The sequence below is a fragment of the Pleuronectes platessa genome, chromosome 15 (assembly GCF_947347685.1).
Source record: "Pleuronectes platessa chromosome 15, fPlePla1.1, whole genome shotgun sequence".
NCBI classification, from domain to species: Eukaryota; Metazoa; Chordata; class Actinopteri; order Pleuronectiformes; family Pleuronectidae; genus Pleuronectes; species Pleuronectes platessa.
Genome location: NC_070640.1, coordinates 14,077,113 through 14,089,534, shown reverse-complemented (window position 1 = coordinate 14,089,534; position 12,422 = coordinate 14,077,113). Strand labels below are relative to the sequence as shown.

The 12,422-nt window shown below is 39.2% G+C and overlaps 1 protein-coding gene across 1 annotated transcript; it reads left to right on the top strand.

The window, feature by feature from the left end:
- The first annotated feature begins 299 nt into the window (after positions 1-299).
- Positions 300-9,434, top strand: f11r.1 (F11 receptor, tandem duplicate 1). Its single transcript, XM_053441585.1, has 10 exons — positions 300-690; positions 5,188-5,247; positions 5,576-5,692; positions 6,190-6,330; positions 6,458-6,660; positions 6,752-6,854; positions 7,161-7,268; positions 8,061-8,073; positions 8,182-8,242; positions 8,371-9,434. The coding sequence occupies exons 1-10, from the start codon at positions 639-641 to the stop codon at positions 8,404-8,406; spliced, it is 894 nt and encodes a 297-aa protein (XP_053297560.1). The 5' UTR covers positions 300-638; the 3' UTR covers positions 8,407-9,434.
- The last annotated feature ends 2,988 nt before the right edge of the window (positions 9,435-12,422 follow it).

The following is a 12,422-nucleotide window of genomic DNA, read 5'->3' as shown; positions in this document are numbered from 1 at the left end:
TTGTGTGTTTGCTTTCAATGTAGTTCATATGCACTAGAAATAGGCCAAACTCTGATTGCATGCTGTGAACTTTGATGGATTTGAAAAGAAACTTAAGCTAAAAATTTAAAATGTGACTTTTATCAAAAATAAATATCGAAACATCACAAAGAATTAATGAGGACTGTTTTCTAATGTTTCTTCTGACTCGTCGTGGATCACATCTGTCCGGGGAGAAGTGGAGGAAGGAGGGGGGGGGGATTGAAACAGATTAAAATACATAAAAATAAAGAAAACGGTGTCACAGCTGTTTCCACCTGCGGCCGAAAGCAGAGTGAACCCACGTCACCTTGAGGGAGCGTTTCCTCCTGCTCGGGTTACAGGTGCCTTGTTTCCAGTCGGACCTGCTCGTCTGCTTTCTCGTCACCTGTGAGCAGCCGGAAGTCACCGGGAGTTCCAGATCGGTTTGTTGTTACCTGGGCGGAATCCGCAGGTGAGAGAGCTCGGTGATCACAGGCGGACTCCGGTCGACACAGCAGCGGATTTAAAAAACCGAGGGGGGAGAATCTCACACGAGGAGCTCACTCGACGGGAGGAACGTGTATTTATTCCCTCGGTTTCTCCAGGAGAGTTTCTGCGTCGTGTGAACGGAACGAAACATGCTCGTCTCCGGGCTGCTCCCACTCGCTTTGTTCCTCTGCGCAGCCACAGGTGAGCGGTTTCGACTCGTACAACTGAGCTCAGGTCCACTTGGAAAACTTTTAACATCCGTGTTCGTGTGTTTTTCTAACTTCGCAACAACTCTGGGGATGTCAGTCAAGTCTTCGTTGTGGTAGTTTGCTGCCCTTTGCCAATGTGAGCCTCGGGGCCTGCTCCTGAAAACAACATGTTGACCTGCTGTGTATATTTCTCCTTTTATGTGAGTTAAGGAGGCTGGTAACAAGGTGACCTTCATATGAACGGAATTCATATTTACATTCGGATTTACATTTAAACAATCATTTTAAAACGGCTCTTGTTAATAAATTACAAGTTATTTGGTATTTTACAACTTGATCCCTGATGTTTTTAATCAAAGTTGCACCAGGGCCTCAAATATGTGGCAACAAGAGGGGGAAGGTTTATTAGTTCCTCAAAATAAATGCCATTGTGATGTGGTCACTGAAGTGGAGATGGTGCTTTACTGACACAGCAGGACGGTTCACTGCATTTTCACATTCCTTCTCCCACTGTGCTGATTAGTAGTTTAAAGATAAGATAACCTGCTCCTTTATAAGTACCACCACAGGGAAACTTACTAAAGCTCACTGGCAAAATTAGACACCAGTAAAAAGTAGTACATCCTGACATATAAACAGAATTGATGAACATTACTTTAATTATTCAGCTTAAACATGGCTTAAAATATAAATAATATATCCAGTGTAAATGGAGAATGTACAGTGTGAGGAGTATATATTGCTAAGTGGCCATTGAATTGCTCCGATAGAAATGAGTACAACATCATGTTTTCGGTGAGGGTGGATGCTGATCTCCCTGAGGAATTGATTCCTTCTTTTGCCAAGATTTTCAGTGATCTTGCACGTGAACTGCATCCTGTGAAGAAAGTGAAAACTGGGAACACAACCCAGGTTCCCTGCTCGCATCATGTGAGCCAGCCACTTCGATTTAATTTGTCTGGGTGAACGAATGCATTATTCAAAGTAGCGGCTAATGACGTCCTGCTTGTTGGTAACGTCACATGTGTTTTAAAACGTGATGCACGTGCTAAGAATCTCCAGGCTGTTTGTCCTACACGTCAGTGCACCCTGCTTTCTAATCTGTTAACCTGCTAAGTTATTTATCTCCCCAACGCCGAAACTCTCAAATTATGCAAACAAGGAAGTCATGGAGTCCTCAGGTTTCACTTTACACTGGAGCTCTGTCTCTCTCCTCCAAACCAAAACTGTGACGGTGCCGCCTTATCCCACCTGAGACCAGCTGTTAAAAATGTCTGCAAGGCACTAAAGCACCTGTCCAATAAACATGTCACTTGTAAGTTTGAATAATCAACTCAAGTCAATTTAAGGCCCTTGCTTTAGTTTTGACTTGGTTGTGAGCTGGGTTATGTACACAATGAGTGACTCGACACACAGTTGATGATTAACTGGCTCCTGTTCTCTGTCGTCACTGAAATCCCTCTCTGACTCGTCAAACAACAAGTAGCAGTTGAATCATCTTGCTCCCGACACTTAACGCAATGGCAGCAGTGTAATGTAAAGTGTTGCCACAGATGCAGAAACAGGGTGAGAGACCGGCCGGACTCTGTCAGCTTTAATGATTTAGTCAGCCGTGTCTGGTGTCAGCTCTGTCCTGCCCGAGAAGACCGAGTATCAGTGACACTTACTCCTGGTTTCACCGGAAGTTTTGTGGCCGAGCAAACGAGAGCAAGCCACATTTTTGTCGCCCACACCCTGAAGGCTCATAAGCACGCTGGCAGTGTTTTACAAGGGGCGTGTTCTCTGATCAAGTGTTTTTACTGGGAACTTTAGCAGAATATAAATAACGTGAGGTGATGATAAGCTTGGTTAATACCTTTTTTCATTTATTGGTAACACACATGTAGATATTTATAGTCTGGTAGTGATAAAAAGTATTGTTTGTAAGGCAGCAGCTAAATTCATCTTCACAATGAGTCATGAATGAATAATTTAATTTTCTTGGCAAATCGACCAATCATTTAGTCTTTAACACGTCAAAGTAATTCATACCGAGTGGGCAAATTGACTTCATATTATCCTTTCAGATATTTGATTTACTATCAAAGAAAATGAAGAAATCCTGTAAAAATTTAAATTTCCTGATAGGGAGCAAGTTTTATTTCCTCTCGACTGATGTGGAGTATTTGGTGCTGCTCCCAATATTAAGTAACTTGCAACATTTTCGTTACCAATTAAATCCCTAAATAAAAAGAAACAGAATACAAACCAATATACACAACATGTTGTTTTGCATAAAATGCAAACATAGATGTTTCTTTTCAGCATTGTTTATAGTATACAGTGCCTTGCATAAGTATTCACCCCCCTTGGACTTTTTCCCATTATGTACTGTTACTAACTGGAATTCAAATAGACTTAAATAAACTTTTTCCCGTTTGATCAACAAAACATGCATAGTACTTTGGAGGTGCAAAATAAATTTTATTGTGACACAAACAATAATGAGAACAAAAAAGTTGACATATGTTGGGTGCATAAGTATTCACCCCCCTGTGTCAATACTTGGTAGAACCCTCTTTCGCTGCAATTACAGCTGCAAGTCTTTTGGGGTATGTCTCTACCAGCTTTGCACATCTAGAGATGGAAAGGTTTGTCCATTCTTCTTGGCAAAAAAGATGAAGCTCAGTCAGATTGGATGGAGACCGTCTGTGAACCGCAATCTTCAAGTCTTGCCATAGATTCTCTATTGGATTGAGGTCTGGGCCATTTTAAGACATTAACATTCTTTAATCCAAACCATTCCTTTGTAGCTATGGCTGTATGTTTAGGGTCATTGTCCTGCTGGAAGATGAACCTCTGCCCCAGTCTCAAGTCTTTTGCAGACTGCATCAGATTTTCTTCAAGGATTTCCCTGTATTTGGCTCCATCCATCTTTCCCTCTATTCTGACCAGTTTCCCTGTACCTGCTGAAGAGAAGCATCCCCACAGCATGATGCTACCACCACCATGTTTCACTGTTGGGATGGTGTGCTCAGGGTGATGGGCAGTGTTGGGTTTTCGCCACACATAGCGTTTTGCATTGAGGCCAAAAAGTTCAATTTTGGTCTCATCTGACCAGAGCACCTTCTTCCACATGTTTGCTGTGTCTCCCACATGGCTTCTGGCAAACTCCAAACGGGATTTTTTATGGATCCCTTTCAACAATGGCTTTCTTCTTGCCACTCTTCCATAAAGGCCAGATTTGTGGAGTAGACGACTAATAGTTGTCCTGTGGACAGATTCTCCCACCTCAGCTGTGGATCTCTGCAACTCCTCTAGAGTAACCATGGGCCTCCTGGTTGCTTCTCTGATTAATTTTCTCCTTGTCCGACTCTTCAGTTTGGGTGGACGGCCTCCTCTTGGTAGGTTTGCGGTTGTGCCATATTCTTTCCATTTTCTTATGATGGATTTTATGGTGCTCAGAGAGATGTTCAAAGCTCTGGATATTTTTTTATAACCTAACCCTGCTTCATATTTCTCCACAACTTTATCCCTGACCTGTTTGGTGAGCTCCTTGGTCTTCATGATGCTGTTTGTTCAGTAATGATCTCCAACAAACTCTGAGTCCGTCACAGAACAGGTGTATTTATACTGTGATTAAATTGCAGACAGGTGGACCCTATTTACTAATTTTGTGACTTGCAAATGTGACTTGTGAATGCAATTGGTCGCACCAGATCTTTGTTAGGGGTTTCACAGTAAAGGGGGTGAATACATATGCACTCAACACTTTTCAGATTTTTATTTGTAAATAATTGTGAAATTCATGTAATATTTCCCCCCACTTCCAAATGATGCACTATTTTGTGTTGGTCCATTACATAAACTCACGATGAAATAAATTTTAATCTGTGGTTGGTTATACCATGACAAAATGTAGAAAAGTCCAAAGGAGGTGAATACTTATGCAAGGCACTGTAATAGATAAATACTGCGGTCAAACATAAACACTGATACCTATGTGACTTTAAAAGACTCATATTTGCCAAGTGATGTACTGGTCAGGCTCTGTTTATTTTGTTTAAAATGACAGCATCAATTTCACACTTTATTCTCTATAAGAGAAACCAAGAATGCAATAATCTCAATCCCAGCAGCCTATCCTCAGTTCAACCAGCCTCAATATCTTGGGCTGCTTCTTCTGTTTTAGCCTCATTAATATTACATCAAAGAGGTTTTTTTTAATCCAGCTCTGGCCTCGTATGAAGAAGACTAAAAATACAGGCTTCCCTTCCAACTCTGTTACTACAACATGACCGTTCTGTCTGCTTTAGATTGGTGCTGCTGCAGTCCTCAGAAAACACTCCATCATCGACCTAATAATTATATTCATAGAGATGAAAAAATGTAGCTCTACTTACAGAAAATGAGAATTAACGCACAGCACCCTGTGGTTTTAAGACACAATTTACTGAAATAAGGATACGTTATTCTAATCTGTGTTTTTTTGTTGTGTCCCTGTGTTCAGTTGTAAGAGGCTTCACAGTCTCTACCAGTACTAAAGATGTGCGGGCGAAAGAGAATGAGGGTGAGTCCTGAGAGTATAAATTAATTTGAATGTGGAGGGTTTGTCGTCATCTTGACGTTTGCATGGAGATTCTGTTTTGTTTGTACTATTGTAGTTATTATTTTTATTATTATCAGTGGTGTAACTATTATTATTCATCTTGAGCTGATACAACTTTGGCCCCTGGTATGATCTTGATGATTTTTTTGCGGCCGCAATACAAGATTGTGGATATCCCTATCACAGTTTTCCACTTGTAGTAATAATGATAGTAGTTATAATAATCATAGTGATATGGTGTGTGGGTATTGTGCATTCTCTTACTGTGAGCGTATGTCTGTTATTTCAGGAGCTGACCTAAAATGCACGTATTCAGGGGACTTTGGTGCAGGTGCAAGAGTGGAGTGGAAATTCAATGACTTAAAAGGCTCTCAGGCTTATGTGGTTTTTGATGGGAAACCAACAAGTAAGTAGATGGAAGTTTCTTTCTTTTGTGTCTCTATCAAAGTAAACATTTTCTCACTTATGTAGTTACCTCCTCTGAGGAAGTTCTGTTTTTGATCTTAAAGTCGCTGTTCCTAATTTAGTTAGCGTAATATCTCGAATATCAAAAACTGCTATTAAAATTGGCAGAAAGTTTAATCAGCTCACTCTATCCTTGCATGTATTTGACCAGTTTCTCAAAACATTCATATTTCAACCTGTCTTAATTTAATTTATTAAAAAGGTATCCTTTTTTATTTCCATAAATTTATTTTATAATTGTTGGCAAAATCCTGGTGTTGTGACCACACATTGTATTTCATACCATTCTGTAATCTCTAAATCAACTGGGACGATGCACACAAATTAAGTTTTATAATGCAGAATGAAAGTTTCAACAGTGATTGACAAATTTAGAGAATCAGGAGGCTATGCCATAATCTTTTGTTTTGTTATCTAATGCAACAACTTTTTCTGCAGCGCCATATTCCAGTCGAGTGACAATGTACGGCACCAATATTAGATTCACCAAATTGACCCGTGACGACAACGGAGTGTACGACTGTGAGGTGTCTGGCGGCGGGCACTTTGGGGAAGCCAGGGTGAAGTTGACAGTTGAGGGTAAGGATTCGCAAAACAAGCCTCACAGCACAAAATCAATGATATTTGGACATAAACTTAGTCCTGAGTTTAAGTGTTGCAATGTGCATGAGTAGTCCTGCTGAAAACCGAACATTATGTCCTGCAGTGCCTCCATCTGCGCCACTGTGCAGGATCCCATCCTCAGTGACGACGGGCAAAAAGGCCATGCTGTCCTGTCACGACAGCGTTGGCTCACCTCCTCCCCAATATAGGTGGTTCAAAGATAGCACGCTCCTGCCCCCCGAGCCTCAAAAGATCGCTGCCTTCAAAAACTACACCTACTTGCTCAACACAAGCGATGGCAGCCTGGTCAGCTACTTATTTACTATGACTGTGTTTTGTCTTTACTGCGAGCGTCGTGGCTTTTTAAACTAAAAACGTGTCATGTCTGTCTGCTCAGGAGTTTGCCAGGGCAGCCAAGATGGACTCAGGAACGTACTTCTGTGAGGCGTTCAATAATGTTGGGGCTCCTCAGCGCTGCAGAGCAGTGAAAATGGAAGTCCGTAAGTGCGCTTCACTTTCATTTCAACAGCTTCAATGATTCAACGGATTGTATTCATTCAACAACTTCCAGCCAGTGTCTGTGGTCTGAATGCCCTTAACGGACATTAAACTGCTTTATCAATAGAGAAAATAATCCAAATTGAATCATAAAGACACACTCTTCCTTTGCAATAATTTGTTCATAATTTGGGTGCTGAAGCAGTTTGAGTTTATCTTTTTGTGATTCATTTATTTTTATGAAAAGTTACTAGTTTACCCCTCCACTGAAATTCAATGTATCGTTAAAGTGGGATGTTTTCTTTAAGGTGACCTCAACACTGGAGGAATTGTTGCTGGAGTAATCATTTTTCTGCTGCTTCTGGCCCTGCTCGGATTTGGCATTTGGTATGCTCACAAGAAAGGATACCTGCCCAGTGAGTGTTCAACATTTTATTAAATCATTGAATTTGAAATGATCGTCTATATTCTCATACTTGATGTTGAGTTTCTGCAAACCTTGGATGAGGGTTGTCACGGTGTTGACCAATCCGACATTTTTGGTTTTAGCTCTGGCTAAAGCTACACTTAAGAAACCCACTTCTTCACTGCTCTAAAAGCTCTAACAAAAAACTGTACAACTGTGGTTTTGTAGCAGTGAATCCTTGATTTCTGGGACATGTAATTTGCAGCTTTATCCGTGGGAAACTTGTATACTTAAAGATGTGGCATCAGATTGGTACAGAGATTCACATATTCGTGATACCCCACATATTTGCGATGCCCTGCCATCACAGTATCAGATGTCAGATATCTAATTGATATCTGTTGCCAAATTAACCTAAATGCAAAAAAACAAGTTTGCGGACTGCATATTTACTGAAGCCATGGCAACGTAATGTTCTCTATTCACATCCCCTAAAGACCCCAGATTATGGGGATTATGTGTTGTCGTAATTACTTTGTCTGGATTGAAGCCCACAGTGTTAGTCTGTGATTATATGTAGGTTACGCCATATAAGTTTGTATTTCTATATCCTTGATTAATAAATTTACTCTTGATTTACACCACTAAAGAGAAGATTCAAACCCGTGTTCCAACATGACTAAGTGTCTTTATGGAGACAGTGAAAATGGAGTCATAACTGTCAGTTAAAACAGCTGTATGTGTTTACATCTGTACCAAGTACTTCATCTTACTGATGATGTTTCCCTTTTCCCCTCCACAGAGAAGAGTGAAAGGTAAGAGGATTTACTTTTTTATTGTTTTTACCGAATTTGAGCAGAATTTCAACAAGCGGATCTTCCATCTCTGTCACCAACCTCAACATGTTTTGTTTTTTTCTTCAGCAAACCAAAGACTAACGTGGTCTACCAGCCTCCATCTTTGTACGGCGGTGAAGAAGAAGACGTAAGGATGAACCGGCATTTTTTTGACTTGTCACATGCATTGTTGTTATCGCAAATCTTAATATCACAGTTTTATTATAAGATTATTTGGATTCTTTTGTGATATTTATTTGGTGTGTTTGTTTGCAGAGGGATTTCAAACAGAAGTCGTCATTCGTGGTATAGTCCACAAGAAGAAGTCCCTACCGGAGATCACCTGAGGTTTCAAAATGCTCTCAGCTTGTTTGTTTTCTGACAATTTTCTATTCTGTTGAGTAAGTTGCAACAGATAGATAATAAGATTTTAATTGAATGTGCTGTGACCAATTTTGTCCTCATATTTCTCCAGCTATGTTTGAAGTGTGTGCGTTTCTAATTTGTTTTGTTTAAATGTTGCATCTTCATGTAAATACTAGATATAGTACAGATAATATCAGCACCATCAATTGGGTTTTTTAAAGCCGTTTCTTTTGTGGATGCTAGTTGCGAACACACACATAACCAACTACTTATTGAAGTACAATAGAAACAATTTTAGTAAAGTACAATAGACACATTCTTCTCAGATAATGCAGTGTCTTGATGGAACTTGTAGAGATTTTTGTTATGTCACCTTCATTTAAGTCTTGTATCTCTGTCTGTCTGTTTTTTAATAATGCAAAAGTTGTTGTAAACTATTCTTTCTGTAATGCTTTACTAATGTTTTCCTCCTTGTAAATAACAGTCTTTTTAAATTCAGTTGAAACTAGGAAGTGTTTTAACGAGCTCCTTGACACCAACTACAAACTTACTTCACATCATCTCTGGCTGTTGTTTTGATGACTAACCAGTTTCAGAGGCGCATTTTCCTGAACATATCATTAAGTAGTTGAAATATATTATGTGTAGATGTGTTGTCTCAGAAATACATTTGCAAACTCAACAGCTACGTTGAAATTAGTTTCATCAGCAAACAATTAATGGTAGTGTGTTGAACATCATGCGTCACCTTTTCATAACCATTATCTACCCTGATACGATTGTTCTGAAGCCGACCTCCAGACACTGAAATGACACAAGATGATTTTGTTTCATGCACAAAATGTCTTTGGGTAGTTTGCTTCTCTGCACATGTTCTGTATTGCTTGGCCTTTTGGAGACATTTTTAGAGCTGTTGTGTCAGCTGACGATTGTAACTTTGCTTCATGTATCAGTTAATAAAAAGATTGTTTTTACGGCTTTCTTTTATCTTGTGTCAACAAATTAGTATTCAGCTTTACTCAGTAAAGCCTCATTAGAAAAATCTTGTCTTTACTACTTTTGTTTTTCTATTTATGTGTTAGAGATGAAGACAGCTTTTTTTTGCTATGAAAATGTGAATGCAGCCTCATTTGCCCTCTGTTCTATGAGCTACTTTCCTCTATTTCATCAATACATTACTCCAAAGTGCACAGTCATGCGGTAAAGGCATAACTTACTCCAAAAGCAATGGTCTGGTAAAGAGCATGACGCATACAGTCACTCGTGCATCATCAGCAGTCTGATTGTAAAGAAACTACTGTCTAGATTTTCTATGTGCGCATCCCCATGTCACCCCCTTGTGTCCACATGGTATAAAGATGACTATAACATGTGACTTTTAAACCAGCAAGTAAAACAAAGAAAAGAGGAATTTTGTAAGGTTTACAAGGTCTCCACCTTGTAAGCAGTCACCAAAAACTTTTTCTGTAACTTGTGAGGGAGAAATGTTGAAACCAATGGATTTTTTTATATAAATGCTGACATTTTAAAGTTTTGAATCACTACCGGTGCAGGGAAACAATCAAGATATAAATACACAGAATATAGTGGAAAGGGTTTAGTCACTTTAGATCAGGGGTTTTCTATCCGCGCGCAAGTGGATAGAAGGAAGTATTAACATTTGGTTTTCCATGTTTTATTTAAAAACCTTAAACCAATCTACAAAAATGTGTAAAAAACTAATAAATGGTTGATTTTCAGTGCTTAAGAATTGAAAACAAAATTAAAATGCAGTTTGTAGTTGTACTGCATCTCAGAACCATATGTACGTCAATATATAACATTCATGACTTAAATGTACAGACCTGTAGCTGACATGGTGAGAGAACGTTAAAGTTACGGTGATCAATAACAATCAACATAAACTGGGGCTACAACTGAAGAGTAAGATGACAAAGTAATGCAGAATATTTCACAAATAATAATCATACAATATCAAACAAACAATTCAGGCCTACGTAAGTTTAACCTCATGATCACCAGCAGCAAATCCCACCTACTGCGTGAGTAGTACTTCTGTGTGTGTGTGTTTAGAGCTCTCCTAAGAAATTGTTTCTCAACCAGCGAACGTGGTAAAGTTGACTGTTATTGCAATTAATTGTTTTGGCTATTATGCCAATTTATTCTTCTTATTACAAAGTACTTGTTTTTCGCTCTTTTGTTTTATTTAATATTTGCATTATTAATTCTGCCCTTTTGGGCCTTTTTTTTGGGAAAATCTAAATTCCCATCATACAAACTACATCTCCAAGACCTCCTGAGAGTTTTTCTACCTAGCTCAACCGCTCTTCTACATCTACCTTTAACACACATGCAAAGGGGTAAACTACTGGCAGTTTCTAGCCCCAAGCCAGTTTCAAGTTTCCCCTCATCACCTTTATATTATTTTAGACATTTTAAATATTTTAGTAATCTGGAAATGTGTTGAAATATCAAAGAAAAATTCCGTGGACCCCCTGCAATGCTGTCGCGGACCACCAGGGGGCCGCGGACCCCTGGTTGAAAACCCCTGCTTTAGATGTTTATAGTCTTATCCATCATTTAGCCCTGAAGGAGGCATGTGATCAGTCCCAGAAATATCAGAGACAAGGAGTCTGAACATCATGGAGTACAGTACTTTGAAATATCCAGAAATTTGATTTAAGTAGCTATATTCTGGATATTTTTCAGTCTATAAGTACTGTAAAAACACTTTGCTCAATAAGTTTAGAGAGAGACTGATATGCCTGTGCTCAGGACCTCTCATATTATCAATGTAGGCATATCAGTCTCTCTCTAAACTTATTGAGCAAAGTGTTTTTACATTACTTTGAAGTATCCTGAAATGATCTATTCCACAGTGAAAATGTTGGACTTTACTTTGAAAAATCTCCAAATATATCCTATAAATATGTTTGATATTCAGTATATAGGTAGTCAGCGAGGTCTTGAACACAGGCATATCAGTCTCACTCTGAACTTATGGAGCAAAGTGTTCATATAGTACTTTGAAGTATCAAGAAATTACCTACTTGAAGCAAAAAATGTGTGATTTTTATTTTGAAGTCAAAATTCTATGTGGAAGTCAAAATTCTATTCATAAAAACGACTCCGGTAAGACAATATCTACTTCTTGTGAATTTAATCCAAGAAATTATTTTCCAATTTTGAATCTTGTATAGGCTCCATGTCAACTGTCTATTTTGAAAACCGGACATAGGCCCACATGTGTTCTTCCTCTAACTTCGAATACTCCGTTGCCGTACCCTTTCTGGGCGGTTTGGATGCGTTTATCATAAGTGTCAGTATATGAGTGCAGTAGAATTTATGTGTTGGCTGATTTGATCACAGAGATGCGAGTGTCGGCTAGCTTGACCGCAATATTATTTAACATCGGCGAGGAAAGGAGGTGGACCGCTTTTCGCGGCGCTTCTACTCCGGTGCGTCCCCGGGTTAGAGGATGATAGTGTGACGTTACTGTATTGTTTTACATTGCATGTGTCACGTCATGATAAATCAGTCTCTTGTGCCGCCATCTCTGCATTTTGTGCCCTAGGCAACCGCCTATATCGCCTGTACCAGGAGCCACCCCTGAACCATCCCATTCTTTTACAGCTAACATGATTCCAAATCTGAGCATGAACAGACTGCCCAGTCACTAGGACCCAAAATTTTAGTTATAATGTGAATATGTTTATCTTTATCTGCTTACTGCTCACACAAGATGTTGTCACCGCAGTGGGGTTTCAAAATATAATGCATGGACTAAAAGGGTAGAATCAAAAAGTCTACACAAGTCCTGATGTTGACCATGATGGACTGTAAATTGCTTGACAATCATAATCTACATACACTTATAATGAAAAGTAATGTGATCTCACCACAGACACATTTCAAAATCAAATGCATGCAGTGCAATGCAGACATTTTTTATTTTTATTTTA